The 27,605-nt window shown below is 53.2% G+C and overlaps 1 protein-coding gene across 1 annotated transcript; it reads right to left on the bottom strand.

Moving 5' to 3' along the window:
* Positions 1–870: 870 nt before the first annotated feature.
* LOC121561275 (guanine nucleotide exchange protein smcr8a-like) lies at positions 871–26,934 on the bottom strand (the record flags this gene model as incomplete). The annotated part of the gene is given in 7 exon segments (XM_045215860.1): positions 871–1,021; positions 1,267–1,846; positions 1,975–2,439; positions 18,715–19,526; positions 19,651–19,915; positions 25,700–25,844; positions 25,920–26,934. Coding segments are annotated over 7 exon segments (2,595 nt in total), but the record flags the coding sequence as incomplete, so codon positions are not given.
* Between the last annotated feature and the right edge of the window lie 671 nt (positions 26,935–27,605).

The following is a 27,605-nucleotide window of genomic DNA, read 5'->3' as shown; positions in this document are numbered from 1 at the left end:
CACCATGACCCTACCCCCTGCTGTCACCATGACCCCCCCCTGCTGTCACCATGACCCCCTGCTGTCACCATGACCCCCTGCTGTCACCATGACCCCCTGCTGTCACCACGACCCCCTGCTGTCACCATGACCCCCTGCTGTCACCATGACCCCCTGCTGTCACCATGACCCTACCCCCTGCTGTCACCATGACCCCCTGCTGTCACCATGACCCCCTGCTGTCACCATGACCCCCTGCTGTCACCATGACCATACCCCCTGCTGTCACCATGACCCCCTGCTGTCACCATGACCCCTGCTGTCACCATGACCCCCTGCAGTCACCATGACCCCCTGCTGTCACCATGACCCCCTGCTGTCACCATGACCCCCTGCTGTCACCATGACCCCCTGCTGTCACCATGACCCTACCCACTGCTGTCACCATGACCCCCTGCTGTCACCATGACCCCCTGCTGTCACCATGACCCTACCCTGCTGTCACCATGACCCTACCCCCTGCTGTCACCATGACCCCCTGCTGTCACCATGACCCCCTGCTGTCACCATGACCCCCTGCTGTCACCATGACCCCCTGCTGTCACCATGACCCCCTGCTGTCACCATGACCCTACCCACTGCTGTCACCATGACCCCTTGCTGTCACCATGACCCCTTGCTGTCACCATGACCCCCTGCTGTCACCATGACCCCCTGCTGTCACCATGACCCCCTGCTGTCACCATGACCCTACCCACTGCTGTCACCATGACCCCTTGCTGTCACCATGACCCCTTGCTGTCACCATGACCCTACCCCCCATTGAGGTGAGCTGTTGTAACTCTCTATGTACAAGACAAAACTGTGTCTAAAAGACCAATCATTTCACTAGCCTATCAGAGTGCGGGGGTCGGCCAGCCGGCCAATGAGGTGTCCGTGGTAGGTGGGGCTTCTCAGGGTGCGCTGGTCCAGGTCCAGCACAGCCAGGTAGCGTCTGTAACGAGCCAGAGAGTGAAGCATGCTGGGAGCTGTAGGAGACGTCCTGGGAGAGAGAGAGAGAGGGGGGATTGTGGGGGGAAAGACGGTAGTTATTTATTGATTTATATGGTGTTCTAGAACATTGAGACAGATTTTTGGGGCAGGTTCAACATTACAGCAGATTATAAAAGTCATGACTGATCTCGCATTATAAAATCACTACTCAATATCACCTGTAGCTCAATCAGTCACATTTACCCATGATCCATCGGGGTTTTAATGCTCTCCAACACGGCCAATGTTTTTTACCTGTGGATTCCGATGAGTCTCCAGGTGAGCAGGTCTGTCAGCTGAAGAGGCGTGGCCAGGCAGGGCTGCACAGCGTCTCCATAGCGACCAGGTGAGGGCAGGTAGAGGGAGAGGGCAGCGACCGTCCTCCTCACGGAACCCTCCTCTCCACCAATCACCACCAGCGGCCGGCCACTCAGCAGGCAGAACACAGCATTCTGGGAGAAGGAATTCTGTCGCAGGAACCTGAGGGCTCCAAGACCCGCCTTCCTCCGCTGGCTCTGATGTCGTCGCGGGTTGCCGCTAGCGCTGCGGTTGCCGTGGAGATGTGAGGGGGGGTCAGAGGAGGACGGAGAGGTGCTGACGTAACTCACACAGTCTGACGCCTCGTCTATACTCAGCCTGGCGTCGCCTAGCAACCAGCGCCCCGCTGAACCCTGACCTCTGACCTCTAAGCTCAGTGGGGTGGAAAAGTTCACCTGGAGGTCAGGCACCACCACCACCACCCGCCCGCTGCCACGCCCAGCCTGACCTCCGACCTCTCCATTGGCGAGGTGACCCTCGTACTGCTGGGAGGAGCCCTCTACTGACACCTGCTGGACTGGAGACAGACAGAAAGAAACAGATAACACACTACTTTGGATAAAAGCATCAGGGACATAATAATAATAATAATAATAATAATAATAATATTATAGAACACAGTAAGAGAGGAACAGACAATATTACCCAGAGATCCCTGGGGCTCAGACGTGGGGGCCGGAGTGTCCCATCTCCCTGGCTTCTTCTCCTCCCATTCCTGGACTTCAATACCCAGGGTGCTGTGCGGCCGAGTGGGCGTGTCCTCTAGCTCCTCCTCTCCCTCCGCCTGGACTATATTACCCATGATTCTCTGGTGCCGAGTGTGCTCCTCCTCCTCACGAACTACAATACCCAGGGTGCTGTGCTGCTGACCTGCCGCCGCCTCCTCCTTCTCTTCCTGGATTACACTACCCATGATTCCGTGCTCCTCAGGCTCCTCCTCCGTGATGGCGGTGAAAATGTGATCTTCGGCGAAGACTGAGTCTGAAGTGCTGATGACCTCTATACTGTCCTCGCTGTTCGCCCTCCGCGCCAGGGACCGCACGCCACGCCTCATCCCCACCTCCGCGGGCGCACGACAGCCTTCACCCTGACCCGACCCACCAGACGACTCTATAGGAGGAGAGGAGAGAGTCTAACCCAGCCTTCACCCTGACCCAACCCACCAGACAACTCTATAGGAGGAGAGGAGAGAGTCTAACCCAGCCTTCACCCTGACCCAACCCACCAGACAACTCTATAGGAGAGGAGAGGAGAGAGTCTAACCCAGCCTTCACCCTGACCCAACCCACCAGACAACTCTATAGGAGGAGAGGAGAGAGTCTAACCCAGCCTTCACCCTGACCCACCAGACAACTCTATAGGAGGAGAGGAGAGAGTCTAACCCAGCCTTCACCCTGACCCAACCCACCAGACAACTCTATAGGAGGAGAGGAGAGAGTCTAACCCAGCCTTCACCCTGACCCAACCCCACCAGACAACTCTATAGGAGGAGAGAGAGAGTCTAACCCAGCCTTCACCCTGACCCAACCCACCAGACAACTCTATAGGAGGAGAGGAGAGAGTCTAACCCAGCCTTCACCCTGACCCAACCCACCAGACAACTCTATAGGAGGAGAGGAGAGAGTCTAACCCAGCCTTCACCCTGACCCACCCCACCAGACAACTCTATAGGAGGAGAGGAGAGAGTCTAACCCAGCCTTCACCCTGACCCAACCCACCAGACAACTCTATAGGAGGAGAGGAGAGAGTCTAACCCAGCCTTCACCCTGACCCGACCCACCAGACAACTCTATAGGAGGAGAGGAGAGAGTCTAACCCAGCCTTCACCCTGACCCACCAGACAACTCTATAGGAGGAGAGGAGAGAGTCTAACCCAGCCTTCACCCTGACCCACCAGACAACTCTATAGGAGGAGAGGAGAGAGTCTAACCCAGCCTTCACCCTGACCCAACCCACCAGACAACTCTATAGGAGGAGAGGAGAGAGTCTAACCCAGCCTTCACCCTGACCCAACCCACCAGACAACTCTATAGGAGGAGAGGAGAGAGTCTAACCCAGCCTTCACCCTGACCCAACCCACCAGACAACTCTATAGGAGGAGAGGAGAGAGTCTAACCCAGCCTTCACCCTGACCCAACCCACCAGACAACTCTATAGGAGGAGAGGAGAGAGTCTAACCCAGCCTTCACCCTGACCCAACCCACCAGACAACTCTATAGGAGGAGAGGAGAGAGTCTAACCCAGCCTTCACCCTGACCCAACCCACCAGACAACTCTATAGGAGGAGAGGAGAGAGTCTAACCCAGCCTTCACCCTGACCCAACCCACCAGACAACTCTATAGGAGGAGAGAGAGAGTCTAACCCAGCCTTCACCCTGACCCAACCCACCAGACAACTCTATAGGAGGAGAGGAGAGAGTCTAACCCAGCCTTCACCCTGACCCAACCCACCAGACAACTCTATAGGAGGAGAGGAGAGAGTCTAACCCAGCCTTCACCCTGACCCAACCCACCAGACAACTCTATAGGAGGAGAGGAGAGAGTCTAACCCAGCCTTCACCCTGACCCACCCCACCAGACAACTCTATAGGAGGAGAGGAGAGAGTCTAACCCAGCCTTCACCCTGACCCAACCCACCAGACAACTCTATAGGAGGAGAGGAGAGAGTCTAACCCAGCCTTCACCCTGACCCAACCCACCAGACAACTCTATAGGAGGAGAGGAGAGAGTCTAACCCAGCCTTCACCCTGACCCGACCCACCAGACAACTCTATAGGAGGAGAGGAGAGAGTCTAACCCAGCCTTCACCCTGACCCAACCCACCAGACAACTCTATAGGAGGAGAGGAGAGAGTCTAACCCAGCCTTCACCCTGACCCAACCCACCAGACAACTCTATAGGAGGAGAGGAGAGAGTCTAACCCAGCCTTCACCCTGACCCACCCACCAGACAACTCTATAGGAGGAGAGGAGAGAGTCTAACCCAGCCTTCACCCTGACCCAACCCACCAGACAACTCTATAGGAGGAGAGGAGAGAGTCTAACCCAGCCTTCACCCTGACCCAACCCACCAGACAACTCTATAGGAGGAGAGGAGAGAGTCTAACCCAGCCTTCACCCTGACCCGACCCACCAGACAACTCTATAGGAGGAGAGGAGAGAGTCTAACCCAGCCTTCACCCTGACCCAACCCACCAGACAACTCTATAGGAGGAGAGGAGAGAGTCTAACCCAGCCTTCACCCTGACCCAACCCACCAGACAACTCTATAGGAGGAGAGGAGAGAGTCTAACCCAGCCTTCACCCTGACCCAACCCACCAGACAACTCTATAGGAGGAGAGGAGAGAGTCTAACCCAGCCTTCACCCTGACCCAACCCACCAGACAACTCTATAGGAGGAGAGGAGAGAGTCTAACCCAGCCTTCACCCTGACCCAACCCACCAGACAACTCTATAGGAGGAGAGGAGAGAGTCTAACCCAGCCTTCACCCTGACCCAACCCACCAGACAACTCTATAGGAGGAGAGGAGAGAGTCTAACCCAGCCTTCACCCTGACCCAACCCACCAGACAACTCTATAGGAGGAGAGGAGAGAGTCTAACCCAGCCTTCACCCTGACCCAACCCACCAGACAACTCTATAGGAGGAGAGGAGAGAGTCTAACCCAGCCTTCACCCTGACCCAACCCACCAGACAACTCTATAGGAGGAGAGGAGAGAGTCTAACCCAGCCTTCACCCTGACCCAACCCACCAGACAACTCTATAGGAGGAGAGGAGAGAGTCTAACCCAGCCTTCACCCTGACCCAACCCACCAGACAACTCTATAGGAGGAGAGGAGAGAGTCTAACCCAGCCTTCACCCTGACCCAACCCACCAGACAACTCTATAGGAGGAGAGGAGAGAGTCTAACCCAGCCTTCACCCTGACCCAACCCACCAGACAACTCTATAGGAGGAGAGGAGAGAGTCTAACCCAGCCTTCACCCTGACCCAACCCACCAGACAACTCTATAGGAGGAGAGGAGAGAGTCTAACCCAGCCTTCACCCTGACCCAACCCACCAGACAACTCTATAGGAGGAGAGGAGAGAGTCTAACCCAGCCTTCACCCTGACCCAACCCACCAGACAACTCTATAGGAGGAGAGGAGAGAGTCTAACCCAGCCTTCACCCTGACCCAACCCACCAGACAACTCTATAGGAGGAGAGGAGAGAGTCTAACCCAGCCTTCACCCTGACCCAACCCACCAGACAACTCTATAGGAGGAGAGGAGAGAGTCTAACCCAGCCTTCACCCTGACCCAACCCACCAGACAACTCTATAGGAGGAGAGGAGAGAGTCTAACCCAGCCTTCACCCTGACCCAACCCACCAGACAACTCTATAGGAGGAGAGGAGAGAGTCTAACCCAGCCTTCACCCTGACCCAACCCACCAGACAACTCTATAGGAGGAGAGGAGAGAGTCTAACCCAGCCTTCACCCTGACCCAACCCACCAGACAACTCTATAGGAGGAGAGGAGAGAGTCTAACCCAGCCTTCACCCCTGACCCAACCCACCAGACAACTCTATAGGAGGAGAGGAGAGAGTCTAACCCAGCCTTCACCCTGACCCAACCCACCAGACAACTCTATAGGAGGAGAGGAGAGAGTCTAACCCAGCCTTCACCCTGACCCAACCCACCAGACAACTCTATAGGAGGAGAGGAGAGAGTCTAACCCAGCCTTCACCCTGACCCAACCCACCAGACAACTCTATAGGAGGAGAGGAGAGAGTCTAACCCAGCCTTCACCCTGACCCAACCCACCAGACAACTCTATAGGAGGAGAGAGGAGAGAGTCTAACCCAGCCTTCACCCTGACCCAACCCACCAGACAACTCTATAGGAGGAGAGGAGAGAGTCTAACCCAGCCTTCACCCTGACCCAACCCACCAGACAACTCTATAGGAGGAGAGGAGAGAGTCTAACCCAGCCTTCACCCTGACCCAACCCACCAGACAACTCTATAGGAGGAGAGGAGAGAGTCTAACCCAGCCTTCACCCTGACCCAACCCACCAGACAACTCTCTATAGGAGGAGAGGAGAGAGTCTAACCCAGCCTTCACCCTGACCCAACCCACCAGACAACTCTATAGGAGGAGAGGAGAGAGTCTAACCCAGCCTTCACCCTGACCCAACCCACCAGACAACTCTATAGGAGGAGAGGAGAGAGTCTAACCCAGCCTTCACCCTGACCCAACCCACCAGACAACTCTATAGGAGGAGAGGAGAGAGTCTAACCCAGCCTTCACCCTGACCCAACCCACCAGACAACTCTATAGGAGGAGAGGAGAGAGTCTAACCCAGCCTTCACCCTGACCCAACCCACCAGACAACTCTATAGGAGGAGAGGAGAGAGTCTAACCCAGCCTTCACCCTGACCCGACCCACCAGACAACTCTATAGGAGGAGAGGAGAGAGTCTAACCCAGCCTTCACCCTGACCCGACCCACCAGACAACTCTATAGGAGGAGAGGAGAGAGTCTAACCCAGCCTTCACCCTGACCCAACCCACCAGACAACTCTATAGGAGGAGAGGAGAGAGTCTAACCCAGCCTTCACCCTGACCCAACCCACCAGACAACTCTATAGGAGGAGAGGAGAGAGTCTAACCCAGCCTTCACCCTGACCCAACCCACCAGACAACTCTATAGGAGGAGAGGAGAGAGTCTAACCCAGCCTTCACCCTGACCCAACCCACCAGACAACTCTATAGGAGGAGAGGAGAGAGTCTAACCCAGCCTTCACCCTGACCCAACCCACCAGACAACTCTATAGGAGGAGAGGAGAGAGTCTAACCCAGCCTTCACCCTGACCCAACCCACCAGACAACTCTATAGGAGGAGAGGAGAGAGTCTAACCCAGCCTTCACCCTGACCCAACCCACCAGACAACTCTATAGGAGGAGAGGAGAGAGTCTAACCCAGCCTTCACCCTGACCCAACCCACCAGACAACTCTATAGGAGGAGAGGAGAGAGTCTAACCCAGCCTTCACCTGACCCAACCCACCAGACAACTCTATAGGAGGAGAGGAGAGAGTCTAACCCAGCCTTCACCCTGACCCAACCCACCAGACAACTCTATAGGAGGAGAGGAGAGAGTCTAACCCAGCCTTCACCCTGACCCAACCCACCAGACAACTCTATAGGAGGAGAGGAGAGAGTCTAACCCAGCCTTCACCCTGACCCGACCCACCAGACAACTCTATAGGAGGAGAGGAGAGAGTCTAACCCAGCCTTCACCCTGACCCAACCCACCAGACAACTCTATAGGAGGAGAGGAGAGAGTCTAACCCAGCCTTCACCCTGACCCGACCCACCAGACAACTCTATAGGAGGAGAGGAGAGAGTCTAACCCAGCCTTCACCCTGACCCAACCCACCAGACAACTCTATAGGAGGAGAGGAGAGAGTCTAACCCAGCCTTCACCCTGACCCAACCCACCAGACAACTCTATAGGAGGAGAGGAGAGAGTCTAACCCAGCCTTCACCCTGACCCAACCCACCAGACAACTCTATAGGAGGAGAGGAGAGAGTCTAACCCAGCCTTCACCCTGACCCAACCCACCAGACAACTCTATAGGAGGAGAGGAGAGAGTCTAACCCAGCCTTCACCCTGACCCAACCCACCAGACAACTCTATAGGAGGAGAGGAGAGAGTCTAACCCAGCCTTCACCCTGACCCGACCCACCAGACAACTCTATAGGAGGAGAGGAGAGAGTCTAACCCAGCCTTCACCCTGACCCGACCCACCAGACAACTCTATAGGAGGAGAGGAGAGAGTCTAACCCAGCCTTCACCCTGACCCAACCCACCAGACAACTCTATAGGAGGAGAGGAGAGAGTCTAACCCAGCCTTCACCCTGACCCAACCCACCAGACAACTCTATAGGAGGAGAGGAGAGAGTCTAACCCAGCCTTCACCCCTGACCCGACCCACCAGACAACTCTATAGGAGGAGAGGAGAGAGTCTAACCCAGCCTTCACCCTGACCCAACCCACCAGACAACTCTATAGGAGGAGAGGAGAGAGTCTAACCCAGCCTTCACCCTGACCCGACCCACCAGACAACTCTATAGGAGGAGAGGAGAGAGTCTAACCCAGCCTTCACCCTGACCCGACCCACCAGACAACTCTATAGGAGGAGAGGAGAGAGTCTAACCCAGCCTTCACCCTGACCCAACCCACCAGACAACTCTATAGGAGGAGAGGAGAGAGTCTAACCCAGCCTTCACCCTGACCCAACCCACCAGACAACTCTATAGGAGGAGAGGAGAGAGTCTAACCCAGCCTTCACCCTGACCCAACCCACCAGACAACTCTATAGGAGGAGAGGAGAGAGTCTAACCCAGCCTTCACCCTGACCCAACCCACCAGACAACTCTATAGGAGGAGAGGAGAGAGTCTAACCCAGCCTTCACCCTGACCCAACCCACCAGACAACTCTATAGGAGGAGAGGAGAGAGTCTAACCCAGCCTTCACCCTGACCCAACCCACCAGACAACTCTATAGGAGGAGAGGAGAGAGTCTAACCCAGCCTTCACCCTGACCCAACCCACCAGACAACTCTATAGGAGGAGAGGAGAGAGTCTAACCCAGCCTTCACCCTGACCCGACCCACCAGACAACTCTATAGGAGGAGAGGAGAGAGTCTAACCCAGCCTTCACCCTGACCCGACCCACCAGACAACTCTATAGGAGGAGAGGAGAGAGTCTAACCCAGCCTTCACCCTGACCCAACCCACCAGACAACTCTATAGGAGGAGAGGAGAGAGTCTAACCCAGCCTTCACCCTGACCCAACCCACCAGACAACTCTATAGGAGGAGAGGAGAGAGTCTAACCCAGCCTTCACCCTGACCCAACCCACCAGACAACTCTATAGGAGGAGAGGAGAGAGTCTAACCCAGCCTTCACCCTGACCCAACCCACCAGACAACTCTATAGGAGGAGAGGAGAGAGTCTAACCCAGCCTTCACCCTGACCCAACCCACCAGACAACTCTATAGGAGGAGAGGAGAGAGTCTAACCCAGCCTTCACCCCTGACCCAACCCACCAGACAACTCTATAGGAGGAGAGGAGAGAGTCTAACCCAGCCTTCACCCTGACCCAACCCACCAGACAACTCTATAGGAGGAGAGGAGAGAGTCTAACCCAGCCTTCACCCTGACCCAACCCACCAGACAACTCTATAGGAGGAGAGGAGAGAGTCTAACCCAGCCTTCACCCTGACCCGACCCACCAGACAACTCTATAGGAGGAGAGGAGAGAGTCTAACCCAGCCTTCACCCTGACCCGACCCACCAGACAACTCTATAGGAGGAGAGGAGAGAGTCTAACCCAGCCTTCACCCTGACCCAACCCACCAGACAACTCTATAGGAGGAGAGGAGAGAGTCTAACCCAGCCTTCACCCTGACCCAACCCACCAGACAACTCTATAGGAGGAGAGGAGAGAGTCTAACCCAGCCTTCACCCTGACCCGACCCACCAGACAACTCTATAGGAGGAGAGGAGAGAGTCTAACCCAGCCTTCACCCTGACCCAACCCACCAGACAACTCTATAGGAGGAGAGGAGAGAGTCTAACCCAGCCTTCACCCTGACCCAACCCACCAGACAACTCTATAGGAGGAGAGGAGAGAGTCTAACCCAGCCTTCACCCTGACCCAACCCACCAGACAACTCTATAGGAGGAGAGGAGAGAGTCTAACCCAGCCTTCACCCTGACCCAACCCACCAGACAACTCTATAGGAGGAGAGGAGAGAGTCTAACCCAGCCTTCACCCTGACCCAACCCACCAGACAACTCTATAGGAGGAGAGGAGAGAGTCTAACCCAGCCTTCACCCTGACCCAACCCACCAGACAACTCTATAGGAGGAGAGGAGAGAGTCTAACCCAGCCTTCACCCTGACCCAACCCACCAGACAACTCTATAGGAGGAGAGGAGAGAGTCTAACCCAGCCTTCACCCTGACCCAACCCACCAGACAACTCTATAGGAGGAGAGGAGAGAGTCTAACCCAGCCTTCACCCTGACCCAACCCACCAGACAACTCTATAGGAGGAGAGGAGAGAGTCTAACCCAGCCTTCACCCTGACCCAACCCACCAGACAACTCTATAGGAGGAGAGGAGAGAGTCTAACCCAGCCTTCACCCTGACCCGACCCACCAGACAACTCTATAGGAGGAGAGGAGAGAGTCTAACCCAGCCTTCACCCTGACCCGACCCACCAGACAACTCTATGAGGAGGAGAGGAGAGAGTCTAACCCAGCCTTCACCCTGACCCAACCCACCAGACAACTCTATAGGAGGAGAGGAGAGAGTCTAACCCAGCCTTCACCCTGACCCAACCCACCAGACAACTCTATAGGAGGAGAGGAGAGAGTCTAACCCAGCCTTCACCCTGACCCAACCCACCAGACAACTCTATAGGAGGAGAGGAGAGAGTCTAACCCAGCCTTCACCCTGACCCGACCCACCAGACAACTCTATAGGAGGAGAGGAGAGAGTCTAACCCAGCCTTCACCCTGACCCGACCCACCAGACAACTCTATAGGAGGAGAGGAGAGAGTCTAACCCAGCCTTCACCCTGACCCAACCCACCAGACAACTCTATAGGAGGAGAGGAGAGAGTCTAACCCAGCCTTCACCCTGACCCAACCCACCAGACAACTCTATAGGAGGAGAGGAGAGAGTCTAACCCAGCCTTCACCCTGACCCAACCCACCAGACAACTCTATAGGAGGAGAGGAGAGAGTCTAACCCAGCCTTCACCCTGACCCAACCCACCAGACAACTCTATAGGAGGAGAGGAGAGAGTCTAACCCAGCCTTCACCCTGACCCAACCCACCAGACAACTCTATAGGAGGAGAGGAGAGAGTCTAACCCAGCCTTCACCCTGACCCAACCCACCAGACAACTCTATAGGAGGAGAGGAGAGAGTCTAACCCAGCCTTCACCCTGACCCAACCCACCAGACAACTCTATAGGAGGAGAGGAGAGAGTCTAACCCAGCCTTCACCCTGACCCAACCCACCAGACAACTCTATAGGAGGAGAGGAGAGAGTCTAACCCAGCCTTCACCCTGACCCAACCCACCAGACAACTCTATAGGAGGAGAGGAGAGAGTCTAACCCAGCCTTCACCCTGACCCAACCCACCAGACAACTCTATAGGAGGAGAGGAGAGAGTCTAACCCAGCCTTCACCCTGACCCAACCCACCAGACAACTCTATAGGAGGAGAGGAGAGAGTCTAACCCAGCCTTCACCCTGACCCAACCCACCAGACAACTCTATAGGAGGAGAGGAGAGAGTCTAACCCAGCCTTCACCCTGACCCAACCCACCAGACAACTCTATAGGAGGAGAGGAGAGAGTCTAACCCAGCCTTCACCCTGACCCAACCCACCAGACAACTCTATAGGAGGAGAGGAGAGAGTCTAACCCAGCCTTCACCCTGACCCGACCCACCAGACAACTCTATAGGAGGAGAGGAGAGAGTCTAACCCAGCCTTCACCCTGACCCAACCCACCAGACAACTCTATAGGAGGAGAGGAGAGAGTCTAACCCAGCCTTCACCCTGACCCAACCCACCAGACAACTCTATAGGAGGAGAGGAGAGAGTCTAACCCAGCCTTCACCCTGACCCAACCCACCAGACAACTCTATAGGAGGAGAGGAGAGAGTCTAACCCAGCCTTCACCCTGACCCAACCCACCAGACAACTCTATAGGAGGAGAGGAGAGAGTCTAACCCAGCCTTCACCCTGACCCAACCCACCAGACAACTCTATAGGAGGAGAGGAGAGAGTCTAACCCAGCCTTCACCCTGACCCAACCCACCAGACAACTCTATAGGAGGAGAGGAGAGAGTCTAACCCAGCCTTCACCCTGACCCAACCCACCAGACAACTCTATAGGAGGAGAGGAGAGAGTCTAACCCAGCCTTCACCCTGACCCAACCCACCAGACAACTCTATAGGAGGAGAGGAGAGAGTCTAACCCAGCCTTCACCCTGACCCAACCCACCAGACAACTCTATAGGAGGAGAGGAGAGAGTCTAACCCAGCCTTCACCCTGACCCAACCCACCAGACAACTCTATAGGAGGAGAGGAGAGAGTCTAACCCAGCCTTCACCCTGACCCGACCCACCAGACAACTCTATAGGAGGAGAGGAGAGAGTCTAACCCAGCCTTCACCCTGACCCAACCCACCAGACAACTCTATAGGAGGAGAGGAGAGAGTCTAACCCAGCCTTCACCCTGACCCAACCCACCAGACAACTCTATAGGAGGAGAGGAGAGAGTCTAACCCAGCCTTCACCCTGACCCAACCCACCAGACAACTCTATAGGAGGAGAGGAGAGAGTCTAACCCAGCCTTCACCCTGACCCAACCCACCAGACAACTCTATAGGAGGAGAGGAGAGAGTCTAACCCAGCCTTCACCCTGACCCAACCCACCAGACAACTCTATAGGAGGAGAGGAGAGAGTCTAACCCAGCCTTCACCCTGACCCAACCCACCAGACAACTCTATAGGAGGAGAGGAGAGAGTCTAACCCAGCCTTCACCCTGACCCAACCCACCAGACAACTCTATAGGAGGAGAGGAGAGAGTCTAACCCAGCCTTCACCCTGACCCAACCCACCAGACAACTCTATAGGAGGAGAGGAGAGAGTCTAACCCAGCCTTCACCCTGACCCAACCCACCAGACAACTCTATAGGAGGAGAGGAGAGAGTCTAACCCAGCCTTCACCCTGACCCGACCCACCAGACAACTCTATAGGAGGAGAGGAGAGAGTCTAACCCAGCCTTCACCCTGACCCAACCCACCAGACAACTCTATAGGAGGAGAGGAGAGAGTCTAACCCAGCCTTCACCCTGACCCAACCCACCAGACAACTCTATAGGAGGAGAGGAGAGAGTCTAACCCAGCCTTCACCCCTGACCCAACCCACCAGACAACTCTATAGGAGGAGAGGAGAGAGTCTAACCCAGCCTTCACCCTGACCCAACCCACCAGACAACTCTATAGGAGGAGAGGAGAGAGTCTAACCCAGCCTTCACCCTGACCCAACCCACCAGACAACTCTATAGGAGGAGAGGAGAGAGTCTAACCCAGCCTTCACCCTGACCCAACCCACCAGACAACTCTATAGGAGGAGAGGAGAGAGTCTAACCCAGCCTTCACCCTGACCCGACCCACCAGACAACTCTATAGGAGGAGAGGAGAGAGTCTAACCCAGCCTTCACCCTGACCCAACCCACCAGACAACTCTATAGGAGGAGAGGAGAGAGTCTAACCCAGCCTTCACCCTGACCCAACCCACCAGACAACTCTATAGGAGGAGAGGAGAGAGGTCTAACCCAGCCTTCACCCTGACCCAACCCACCAGACAACTCTATAGGAGGAGAGGAGAGAGTCTAACCCAGCCTTCACCCTGACCCAACCCACCAGACAACTCTATAGGAGGAGAGGAGAGAGTCTAACCCAGCCTTCACCCTGACCCAACCCACCAGACAACTCTATAGGAGGAGAGGAGAGAGTCTAACCCAGCCTTCACCCTGACCCAACCCACCAGACAACTCTATAGGAGGAGAGGAGAGAGTCTAACCCAGCCTTCACCCTGACCCAACCCACCAGACAACTCTATAGGAGGAGAGGAGAGAGTCTAACCCAGCCTTCACCCTGACCCAACCCACCAGACAACTCTATAGGAGGAGAGGAGAGAGTCTAACCCAGCCTTCACCCTGACCCGACCCACCAGACAACTCTATAGGAGGAGAGGAGAGAGTCTAACCCAGCCTTCACCCTGACCCAACCCACCAGACAACTCTATAGGAGGAGAGGAGAGAGTCTAACCCAGCCTTCACCCTGACCCAACCCACCAGACAACTCTATAGGAGGAGAGGAGAGAGTCTAACCCAGCCTTCACCCTGACCCAACCCACCAGACAACTCTATAGGAGGAGAGGAGAGAGTCTAACCCAGCCTTCACCCTGACCCAACCCACCAGACAACTCTATAGGAGGAGAGGAGAGAGTCTAACCCAGCCTTCACCCTGACCCAACCCACCAGACAACTCTATAGGAGGAGAGGAGAGAGTCTAACCCAGCCTTCACCCTGACCCAACCCACCAGACAACTCTATAGGAGGAGAGGAGAGAGTCTAACCCAGCCTTCACCCTGACCCAACCCACCAGACAACTCTATAGGAGGAGAGGAGAGAGTCTAACCCAGCCTTCACCCTGACCCAACCCACCAGACAACTCTATAGGAGGAGAGGAGAGAGTCTAACCCAGCCTTCACCCTGACCCAACCCACCAGACAACTCTATAGGAGGAGAGGAGAGAGTCTAACCCAGCCTTCACCCTGACCCAACCCACCAGACAACTCTATAGGAGGAGAGGAGAGAGTCTAACCCAGCCTTCACCCTGACCCAACCCACCAGACAACTCTATAGGAGGAGAGGAGAGAGTCTAACCCAGCCTTCACCCTGACCCAACCCACCAGACAACTCTATAGGAGGAGAGGAGAGAGTCTAACCCAGCCTTCACCCTGACCCGACCCACCAGACAACTCTATAGGAGGAGAGGAGAGAGTCTAACCCAGCCTTCACCCTGACCCAACCCACCAGACAACTCTATAGGAGGAGAGGAGAGAGTCTAACCCAGCCTTCACCCCTGACCCAACCCACCAGACAACTCTATAGGAGGAGAGGAGAGAGTCTAACCCAGCCTTCACCCTGACCCAACCCACCAGACAACTCTATAGGAGGAGAGGAGAGAGTCTAACCCAGCCTTCACCCTGACCCGACCCACCAGACAACTCTATAGGAGGAGAGGAGAGAGTCTAACCCAGCCTTCACCCTGACCCGACCCACCAGACAACTCTATAGGAGGAGAGGAGAGAGTCTAACCCAGCCTTCACCCTGACCCAACCCACCAGACAACTCTATAGGAGGAGAGGAGAGAGTCTAACCCAGCCTTCACCCTGACCCAACCCACCAGACAACTCTATAGGAGGAGAGGAGAGAGTCTAACCCAGCCTTCACCCTGACCCAACCCACCAGACAACTCTATAGGAGGAGAGGAGAGAGTCTAACCCAGCCTTCACCCTGACCCAACCCACCAGACAACTCTATAGGAGGAGAGGAGAGAGTCTAACCCAGCCTTCACCCCTGACCCGACCCACCAGACAACTCTATAGGAGGAGAGGAGAGAGTCTAACCCAGCCTTCACCCTGACCCAACCCACCAGACAACTCTATAGGAGGAGAGGAGAGAGTCTAACCCAGCCTTCACCCTGACCCAACCCACCAGACAACTCTATAGGAGGAGAGGAGAGAGTCTAACCCAGCCTTCACCCTGACCCAACCCACCAGACAACTCTATAGGAGGAGAGGAGAGAGTCTAACCCAGCCTTCACCCTGACCCAACCCACCAGACAACTCTATAGGAGGAGAGGAGAGAGTCTAACCCAGCCTTCACCCTGACCCAACCCACCAGACAACTCTATAGGAGGAGAGGAGAGAGTCTAACCCAGCCTTCACCCTGACCCAACCCACCAGACAACTCTATAGGAGGAGAGGAGAGAGTCTAACCCAGCCTTCACCCTGACCCAACCCACCAGACAACTCTATAGGAGGAGAGGAGAGAGTCTAACCCAGCCTTCACCCTGACCCACCAGACAACTCTATAGGAGGAGAGGAGAGTCTAACCCAGCCTTCACCCTGACCCAACCCACCAGACAACTCTATAGGAGGAGAGGAGAGAGTCTAACCCAGCCTTCACCCTGACCCAACCCACCAGACAACTCTATAGGAGGAGAGGAGAGAGTCTAACCCAGCCTTCACCCTGACCCAACCCACCAGACAACTCTATAGGAGGAGAGGAGAGAGTCTAACCCAGCCTTCACCCTGACCCACCAGACAACTCTATAGGAGGAGAGGAGAGAGTCTAACCCAGCCTTCACCCTGACCCAACCCAGACAACTCTATAGGAGGAGAGGAGAGAGTCTAACCCAGCCTTCACCCTGACCCACCAGACAACTCTATAGGAGGAGAGGATAGAGTCTAACCCAGCCTTCACCCTGACCCAACCCACCAGACAACTCTATAGGAGGAGAGGAGAGAGTCTAACCCAGCCTTCACCCTGACCCACCCCAGACAACTCTATAGGAGGAGAGGATAGAGTCTAACCCAGCCTTCACCCTGACCCAACCCACCAGACAACTCTATAGGAGGAGAGGAGAGAGTCTAACCCAGCCTTCACCCTGACCCGACCCACCAGACAACTCTATAGGAGGAGAGGAGAGAGTCTAACCCAGCCTTCACCCTGACCCAACCCACCAGACAACTCTATAGGAGGAGAGGAGAGAGTCTAACCCAGCCTTCACCCTGACCCAACCCACCAGACAACTCTATAGGAGGAGAGGAGAGAGTCTAACCCAGCCTTCACCCTGACCCAACCCACCAGACAACTCTATAGGAGGAGAGGAGAGAGTCTAACCCAGCCTTCACCCTGACCCAACCCACCAGACAACTCTATAGGAGGAGAGGAGAGAGTCTAACCCAGCCTTCACCCTGACCCGACCCACCAGACGACTCTATAGGAGAGGAGAGGAGAGAGTCTAACCCAGCCTTCACCCTGACCCAACCCACCAGACAACTCTATAGGAGGAGAGGAGAGAGTCTAACCCAGCCTTCACCCTGACCCAACCCACCAGACAACTCTATAGGAGGAGAGGAGAGAGTCTAACCCAGCCTTCACCCTGACCCAACCCACCAGACAACTCTATAGGAGGAGAGGAGAGAGTCTAACCCAGCCTTCACCCTGACCCAACCCACCAGACAACTCTATAGGAGGAGAGGAGAGAGTCTAACCCAGCCTTCACCCTGACCCAACCCACCAGACAACTCTATAGGAGGAGAGGAGAGAGTCTAACCCAGCCTTCACCCTGACCCAACCCACCAGACAACTCTATAGGAGGAGAGGAGAGAGTCTAACCCAGCCTTCACCCTGACCCAACCCACCAGACAACTCTATAGGAGGAGAGGAGAGAGTCTAACCCAGCAGACCACCCCCCTATAGTTTAATAACAATAGATTATATACAGAGGATTCAGATCCCTTGACATTTTCCACATTTTGTTACGTTACAGCCTTATTCTAAAATGGATTCAATCGTTTTTTTCCCCCCTCATCAATCTACACACAATACCCCATAATGACAAAGAAAAAACTGTTTTTTTGAAATGTTTGCAAATGTATTAAAAATAAAAAACAGAAATCCCTTATTTACATCAGTGTTCAGACCCTTAGCTATGAGACTCGAAATTGAGCTCAGGTGCATCCTGTTTCCATTGATCATCCTTGAGATGTTTCTACAAATTGATTGGACATGATTTGGAAAGGCACACACCTGTCTATATAAAGTCCCACAGTTGACAGTGCATGTCAGAGCAAAAACCAAGCCATGAGGACGAAGGAATTGTCTGTAGATCTCCGAGACAGGATTGTGTCGAGGCACAGATCTGGGGAAGGGTACCAAAAAATGTCTGCAGCATTGAAGGTCCCCAAGAACACAGTGGCCTCCATCATTCTTAAATGGAAGAAGTTTGGAACCACAAAGACTCTTCCTAGAGCTGGCCGCCAGGCCAAACTGAGCAATCGGGGGAGAAGAGCCTTGGTCAGGGAGGTGAACAAGAACCCGATGGTCACTCTGACAGAGCTCCAGAGTTCCTCTGTGGAGATGGGAGAACCTTCCAGAAGGACAACCATCTCTGCAGCACTCCACCAATCAGGCGCTCAGGACCTCAGACTGCAGTGAAGGTTCACTTTCCACCAGGACAATGCAATGCAGGAGTTGCTTCGGGACAAGTCTCTGAATGTCCTTGAGTGGCCCAGCCAGAGCCCGGACTTGAACCTGATCGAACATCTCTGGAGAGACCTGAAAATAGCTGTGTAGCGACGCTCCCCATCCAACCCGACAGAGCTTGAGAGGATCTGCAGAGAAGAATGGGAGAAACTCCCCAAATACAGGTGTGCCAAGCTTGTAGCATCATACCCAAGAAGACTCGAGGCTGTAATCGCTGACAAAGGTGCTTCAACAAAGTACTGAGAAAAGGGTCTGAATAGTTATGGAAATGTGATATTTCAGTTTATTTTTAATAAATTAGCAAACATTTCTAAAAACCTGTTTTTGTTATGTCATTATGGGGTATTGTGTGTAGATGAGGGGGGAAAAACAATTGAATCCATTTTAGAATAAGGCTGTAACGTAACAAAATGTGGAAAAAGTCAAGGGGTCTGAATCCTTTCTGAATGCACTGTACCTACCACTGTGTTCCATGTGGGTTAGACCCTGTGTTCTATAGGAGCGTTCCGTCCCCAGAACCTCAATGCTCTCTCCGCTGCTCACGCTGTCCGGTCTCATCTCCATGGTTACCTCTTCTCCCTCAGGACCACGTGTCGGCCCCGCCCCTCCACTTCCCGTCTCCAGTTTGATTGACACCTCCTCCACGCAGGAGAAGAACGACTCCAGGCACGGCGGTCCCGCCCCCGCCCACTCCACAGGATGTGACATCACGCCACTTCCTCCCTCTAGCCCCACCACCCCCTCCTCCTCCAGCTCCTCCTCCTCCTCCTGGTCCCAGAGCTGGAACAGGAAGTGTGTGTGTGAAAGCGTCCTGGAGAGCGTGTTTGTGACGCGGCGGTTGTGTAGAACGCTCTGGTCTCCACGGAGACGGCGTTCTGTGCTGGCCAACTGTTCCAGCGTCAGAGACAGGAAGTAGCAGTCACTCAGCTCCTCCAATGGCTTCAGACGGCGGTCGAACCGCCTCGCCGACCAGCCCCCACCCCCTAGCGACGCCCCGGAGACCAGCTGGGGGGTGTATGAGGGGGAAGGGGGATCAGGGGTAAGGGGGATGGGCTCTGGGTTCAGGGAGGGGTCGTAGGGCAGAAAGCCAGGGTCTTTTAACTTCCTGTTGGGATAGGACGTGACCTGGTGGAGGAGGGACCTGTGGTCCAGAATGGAACGATCCACGCTCGCAAGTTCATTGGTTGTGTTCTGCAGCTCCGTCTCCTCCCTGATCTCTGCACTCTCATTGGATGTCCTTTGTAGCGCTGCCTGAAGGATGGATCGTGTGTACCTGTCACAGAGAGAAGGATTTAAAAATGCTCACACAACCAAACTGTGTGTCAGTGTGTGTGTCAGTGCGTGAACGTGTGTTGGTGTCTGTCTGTCAGTCTGTCTGTGTGTCTCTCTCCTCTTACTCCAGGTCTCGTAGCTTCCTCTGCAGCTCGCGGGCGAAGGCCCGGCGGTTTCCCGTCTTCAGGCTCTCGGAGGCGCGGGAGAAGCGGAGCGACAGCTCCTGGAACTGCACCATGATCTTCCTCTCGTCAGCAGAGACGTAGGCCATGCAGAACGGGCGGACGAAGCCGCGAGCCTCCAGGTCGTACAGCGTCAGGTGATGGACGTAGGCAAACGCCCCCTCCTTAGAGTCTCCCAGCACCACACGAGAGTCCTGGAGGAAGGAGAACAACCACATCCTTAGAGTCACCCAGCACCACCCTGGAGGAAGGAGAACAACCACATCCTTAGAGTCTCCCAGCACCACCCTGGAGGAAGGAGACCAACCACCTCCTCCTCCTCCTCAGTCACCCAGCGTCACCCTGGAGGAAGGACAACCACCTCCTCCTCCTCCTCAGTCACCCAGCACCACCCTGGAGGAAGGAGAACCACCTCCTCCTCAGTCACCCAGCACCACCCTGGAGGAAGGAGAACCACCTCCTCCTCAGTCACCCAGCACCACCCTGGAGGAAGGAGAACCACCTCCTCCTCAGTCACCCAGCACCACCCTGGAGGAAAGAGAACAACCTCCTCCTCAGTCACCCAGCACCCCCCTGGAGGAAGGAGAACCACCTCCTCCTCAGTCACCCAGCACCACCCTGGAGGAAGGACAACCACCTCCTCCTCCTCCTCAGTCACCCAGCACCACCCTGGAGGAAGGAGAACCACCTCCTCCTCCTCCTCAGTCACCCAGCACCCCCCTGGAGGAAGGAGAACCACCTCCTCCTCCTCCTCAGTCACCCAGCACCCCCCTGGAGGAAGGAGAACAACCTCCTCCTCCTCCTCAGTCACCCAGCACCACCCTGGAGACCTAGAGGAGGAAGAAGACTTTATAGGATGTGAAAGTGATGATCCGCTCCGCTTTACTGCCGTATCCAGTCCCTGTTTTCAGACTCTATAGGATGTGAAAGTGATGACCGGCTCCGCTTTACTGCCTGATCCAGTCCCTGTTTTCAGACTCTATAGGATGTGAAAGTGATGACCCGCTCCGCTTTACTGCCGTATCCGTCCCTTTTTCAACTCTATATGTTATACCCGCTCCGCTTTACTGCCGTATCCAGTCCCTGTTTTCAATGGGCTCCAATATTATATACCCCCATTCATGGAAACTCAGTCATTTAAGATACAGTGCATTCACAAAGTATTCAGACCCCTTGACTTTTTCCACATTTTGTTACGTTACAGCCTTATTCTAAAATGGATTCCGTTGTTGTTTTTTTGCGCCCCATAATGACAAACAACATCCCATAATGACAAACAACATCCCATAATGACAAACAACATCCCATAATGACAAACAACATCCCATAATGACAAACAGCATCCCATAATGACAAACAGCATCCCATAATGACAAACAACATCCCATAATGACAAACAACATCCCATAATGACAAACAACATCCCATAATGACAAACAACATCCCATAATGACAAACAACATCCCATAATGACAAACAACATCCCATAATGACAAACAACATCCCATAATGACAAACAACATCCCATAATGACAAACGCAATAACTAGTTTTTAGACATTTTAGCACATTTATTAAAAATAAAACGGAAATTTGACATTTCCATAATTATTCAGACCCTTTACTCGGTACTTTGTTGAAGCACCTTTGGCAGCGATTACAGCCTCGAGTCTTCTTGGGTTTGACGCTACAAGCTTGGCACACCTGTATTTGGGGAGTTTCTCCCATTCTTCTCTGCAGATCCTCTCAAGCTCTGTCAGGTTGGATGGGGAGCGTCGCTGCACAGCTATTTTCAGGTCTCTCCAGAGATGTTCGATCGGGTTCAAGTCCGGGTTCTGGCTGGGCCACTCAAGGACATTCAGAGACTTGTCCCGAAGCCACTCCTGCGTTATCTTGGCTGTGTGCTTCGGGGCGTCGTCCAGTGAACCTTCGCCCCAGTCTGAGGTCCTGAGCGCTCTGGAGCAGGTTTTCATCAATGATCTCTCTGTACTTTGCTCCGTTCATCTTTCCCTTGATCCTGACTAGTCTCCCAGTCCCTGCCGCTGAAAAACATCCCCACAGCATGATGCTGCCACCACCATGCTTCACCGTAAGGATGGTGTCATGTTTCCTCCAGACGTGACGCTTGGCATTCAGGCCAAAGAGTTCAATCTTGGTTTCATCAGACCAGAGAATCTTGTTTCTGATGGTCTGAGAGTCTTTAGGTGCCTTTTGGCAAACTCCAAGCGGGCTGTCATGTGCCTTTTACTGAGGAGTGGCTTCAGTCTGGCCACTCTACCATAAAGGTCTGATTGGTGGAGTGCTGCAGAGATGGTTGTCCTTCAGGAAGGTTCTCCCATCTCCACAGAGGAACTCTGGAGCTCTATCAGAGTCACCATCGGGTTCTTGGTCACCTCCCTGACCAAGGCCCTTCTCCCCCGATTGCTCAGTTTGGCCGGGCGGCCAGCTCTAGGAAGAGTCTTGGTGGTTCCAAACTTCTTCCATTTAAGAATGGTGGAGGCCACTATGTTCTTGGGGACCTTCAATTGTGCCTCGACACAATCCTATCTCGGAGCTCTATGGACAATTCCTTCGACCTCATGGCTTGGTTTTTGCTCTGACATGGACTGTCAACTGTGGGACCTTATATAGACAGGTGTGTGCCTTTCCAAATCATGTCCAATCAATGGAATTGACCACAGGTGGACACCAATCAAGTTGTAGAAACATCTCAAGGAAGATCAATGGAAACAGGATGCACCTGAGCTCAATATCGAGTCTCATAGCAAAGGGTCTGAATACTTATGTAAATAAGGTATTTTTGTTATTTATTTGTAATACATCTGCTCTACTGTTCAGCTGATCAGAGAACAGGCTCCTCTGGTGAACGGTGCTGGTTTAATAAGGTCAGATCAGTCTCTGCTCTACTGTTCGGCTGATCAGAGAACAGGCTCCTCTGGTGAACGGGCGCTGGTTTAATAAGGTCAGATCAGTCTCTGCTCTACTGTTCAGCTGATCAGAGAACAGGCTCCTCTGGTGAACGGTGCTGGTTTAATAAGGTCAGATCAGTCTCTGCTCTACTGTTCGGCTGATCAGAGAACAGGCTACTCTGGTGAACGGTGCTGGTTTAATAAGGTCAGATCAGTCTCTGCTCTACTGTTCGGCTGATCAGAGAACAGGCTCCTCTGGTGAACGGTGCTGGTTTAATAAGGTCAGATCAGTCTCTGCTCTACTGTTCGGCTGATCAGAGAACAGGCTACTCTGGTGAACGGTGCTGGTTTAATAAGGTCAGATCAGTCTCTGCTCTACTGTTCGGCTGATCAGAGAACAGGCTACTCTGGTTTAATAAGGTCAGATCAGTCTCTGCTCTACTGTTCAGCTGATCAGAGAACAGGCTCCTCTGGTGAACGGTGCTGGTTTAATAAGGTCAGATCAGTCTCTGCTCTACTGTTCAGCTGATCAGAGAACAGGCTCCTCTGGTGAACGGTGCTGGTTTAATAAGGTCAGATCAGTCTCTGCTCTACTGTTCGGCTGATCAGAGAACAGGCTACTCTGGTGAACGGTGCTGGTTTAATAAGGTCAGATCAGTCTCTGCTCTACTGTTCGGCTGATCAGAGAACAGGCTCCTCTGGTGAACGGTGCTGGTTTAATAAGGTCAGATCAGTCTCTGCTCTACTGTTCGGCTGATCAGAGAACAGGCTACTCTGGTGAACGGTGCTGGTTTAATAAGGTCAGATCAGTCTCTGCTCTACTGTTCGGCTGATCAGAGAACAGGCTCCTCTGGTGAACGGTGCTGGTTTAATAAGGTCAGATCAGTCTCTGCTCTACTGTTCGGGCTGATCGGAGAACAGGCTACTTGGTGAAACGGTGCTGGTTTAATAAGGTCAGATCAGTCTCTGCTCTACTGTTCAGCTGATCAGAGAACAGGCTACTCTGGTGAACGGTGCTGGTTTAATAAGGTCAGATCAGTCTCTGCTCTACTGTTCAGCTGATCAGAGAACAGGCTACTCTGGTTTAATAAGGTCAGATCAGTCTCTGCTCTACTGTTCAGCTGATCAGAGAACAGGCTACTCTGGTTTAATAAGGTCAGATCAGTCTCTGCTCTACTGTTCGGCTGATCAGAGAACAGGCTCCTCTGGTGAACGGTGCTGGTTTAATAAGGTCAGATCAGTCTCTGCTCTACTGTTCAGCTGATCAGAGAACAGGCTACTCTGGTTTAATAAAGTGGAGAATCTCACACATGCGGTCCAGAGAAGAGGGATCCACAACCTCAGCCTATAAAATGAGGGGGGCGGTCACTTTCACAGCATATTGTCCATTAACTGACAGAGTACAGAGACCAGTCTATATAGACTGACAACCCCCTCAACACACACTGACTGACAGAGTACTGAGACCAGTCTATATATACTGACAACCCCTCAACACACACTGACTGGCAGAGTACTGAGACCAGTCTATATACTGACAACCCCTCAACACACACTGACTGACAGAGTACTGAGACCAGTCTATATATACTGACAACCCCTCAACACACACACTGACTGACAGAGTACTGAGACCAGTCTATATATACTGACAACCCCTCAACACACACACTGACTGACAGAGTACTGAGACCAGTCTATATATACTGACAACCCCTCAACACACACACTGACTGACAGAGTACTGAGACCAGTCTATATATACTGACAACCCCTCAACACACACTGACTGACAGAGTACTGAGACCAGTCTATATACTGACAACCCCTCAACACACACTGACTGACAGAGTACTGAGACCAGTCTATATATACTGACAACCCTCAACACACACTGACTGACAGAGTACTGAGACCAGTCTATATACTGACAACCCCCTCAACACACACTGACTGACAGAGTACTGAGACCAGTCTATATACTGACAACCCCTCAACACACACTGACTGACAGAGTACTGAGACCAGTCTATATATACTGACAACCCCTCAACACACACTGACTGACAGAGTACTGAGACCAGTCTATATATACTGACAACCCCCTCAACACACACTGACTGACAGAGTACTGAGACCAGTCTATATACTGACAACCCCTCAACACACACACTGACTGACAGAGTACTGAGACCAGTCTATATATACTGACAACCCCTCAACACACACTGACTGACAGAGTACTGAGACCAGTCTATATATACTGACAACCCCTCAACACACACTGACTGACAGAGTACTGAGACCAGTCTATATATACTGACAACCCCTCAACACACACTGACTGACAGAGTACTGAGACCAGTCTATATACTGACAACCCCTCAACACACACTGACTGACAGAGTACTGAGACCAGTCTATATACTGACAACCCCTCAACACACACTGACTGACAGAGTACTGAGACCAGTCTATATACTGACAACCCCTCAACACACACACTGACTGACAGAGTACTGAGACCAGTCTATATATACTGACAACCCCTCAACACACACTGACTGACAGAGTACTGAGACCAGTCTATATATACTGACAACCCCTCAACACACACACTGACTGACAGAGTACTGAGACCAGTCTATATACTGACAACCCCCTCAACACACACACTGACTGACAGAGTACTGAGACCAGTCTATATATACTGACAACCCCTCAACACACACTGACTGACAGAGTACTGAGACCAGTCTATATATATATAACCCCAACCCAACCCAACCCCCCCCGGGAGACACACACACACACGAGTGGCTGGAAGCAAATGGGTCAGCCTCAGTGCAGCACCCCTGGTGCAATTGTAGAGGGTTAGGTGCTTTGCTCAAGGGCACAACAGAAGCTGATGGTATCTAGGATGACGCCAGCCACACTACGTTTTGCCGGCTCACTCCACACCAGAGCTGGGATTTCGAACCGGCAAAACCCCTCTGGTTGCTGGGGACGCTTCTCCAAACGCTGGGCTACCTTACCTCTGAGAAGGCCAGGTGGGGGAGGGCTGGAGGGAGGAGCCAGATGATGGGGAGGGGCTAGCCGTCTGGGGGTGTGGCTGAGGGCCAGCGGCTTGGTAGTCGACAGACATGATGCGCAGAGAGAAATGGTTCAGGTCGAAGGAACCGATCACTCTGGGGTCATCAGGGATGGTCCGGACCGGGAGGGGACCCACCTGGACAGGAGGACAGAATATAAAAACACTGGTCAGTACAGTACATACAAAACACACCCCCCCTCCAGGTCATACCTGTTCAGAGAACTCTGCCACCAGTATGAAGTCCCTGTTGAAAGCGGCAGGGAAGGTCCAGGGGTGAGAAGGGGGGAGGAGAGGGAGGGAGAACTCCTCTGGGAGGTCCTGGGGGTCTGGGTACCCCCCCAACCCCTCTTCACTGGCGAAGGCCAGCACATCAGGAGAACCGATCATGTCGTCATAAAACCAACCCCGGGTCTCTGTTGTCCTGTGTTGATCCTAGAGACACGGTGTGTGTGTTGGTCACTTGTCCAGTCCCTTCTCGTGTCCCCCGTTAACGTTAATGTTATTGCGCCCGTGAGTCAGTTTCGGCACCGGAGAGCTAACTGTCACTCACTGACCGGGTAACTGGTATTAAAACGTCTTGTTGTGCAGTTGAAACTTAAATAATACACTTCCAACTAAAAGCGAAACAAACATGGTAAACTTTCACTTCTCATTAATGTATTTAGGTCGGTGTCCGGTCCTAAACATTTGACTTACCGACGTCGTCGCCTTAAAGGCAACAGCAGCTGTCCTGTCGCAGCGACAAAAACATGTCAACAAACACAAAGTCACCGACGACAGGAGCGTTAAATAACGGCGAGAAACAGATCCGTTGGGAGGGAAGGAAAGCCGAGTCACACGGTCAACTTTTGGTCCATCTCGCGGTAGGCCCGGTTCCTCTTTTCGCTTCCGTACGGAGTAATGAATTCAACTTTTACCGGGAACTCGCAGCACGGCGGAGAGAGCAGAGAAGTGTGTGTGTGTCACGTCTTCAGACAGCGAGCACAACTCCAGCCATATTTAGCCATGTGACAACCGCCGGTAGTGCGCGAGGAGACGCCGTTGTGGACGCGCATTCTTTACCCCGGTGATGAATCCGTCCCGAGGCCCCTCCGGGAGAGTTGTGTAAGAACTGAAGCACCGCCGCCAGCGTCCGGTAGAGACATGTCAAGCCTCGGCAGGGACAGATCATTGGGTGGAAAATAAACGGGATTGATTTGTGGAGGGGAAAGCAGCTATTTACTGACGCCAGCTTGGATTTGTAGTTCAATCATGACCCGATAGACTACAATTTATAATATAATATGCCATTTAGCAGACGCTTTTATCCAAAGCGACTTACAGGTCATGTGTGCGTACATTTTTGCGTATGGGTGGTGCCGGGGATCGAACCCACTACCCTGGCGTTACAAGCGCCATGCTCTACCAATTGAGCTACAGAGGACCATTACAACTTGGGGCAAAAAAATGCATCATGAAAAAGTGATCTTTTAACAGAAATGTCTACAATGTTGGATTTAACTTGACAGAATTGTATCACCCTACACATATGGTATAAACACAATGAGGCCATTAACAGAAGCTCAGCAGAAAACATTTATTTATCAGGGCTTCAACTTAAAAACAAAACCTCCGCAAAATGATTTCAAACACACACATTATGAAACCGTAAAACAGAAAAGGCGATGACTTCATTCAGTAGCTGTGTGAGAGGATATAATGACGGTTGGGTTTTTAAAAATCAGATTTTAAATGAGAGAAATTGTAGAAATATGCGGGGTTTATCCGGTATCCCTTTGTGGCTGTGGTAACTAGTGATGACCGGGTTACCCTGTGTAGTCCAGTCTGCCCATAGAGAACGATAGGGGACCTTTAGTGGCCAAACGGCCATTTTAGCGTTTGCAGCGCCATTAGTTT

This window comes from Coregonus clupeaformis, unplaced genomic scaffold (genome assembly GCF_020615455.1).
Source record: "Coregonus clupeaformis isolate EN_2021a unplaced genomic scaffold, ASM2061545v1 scaf0537, whole genome shotgun sequence".
NCBI classification, from domain to species: Eukaryota; Metazoa; Chordata; class Actinopteri; order Salmoniformes; family Salmonidae; genus Coregonus; species Coregonus clupeaformis.
Note: the sequence above shows the minus strand (reverse complement) of the source record. Positions and strands in the feature narration are given on the sequence as shown.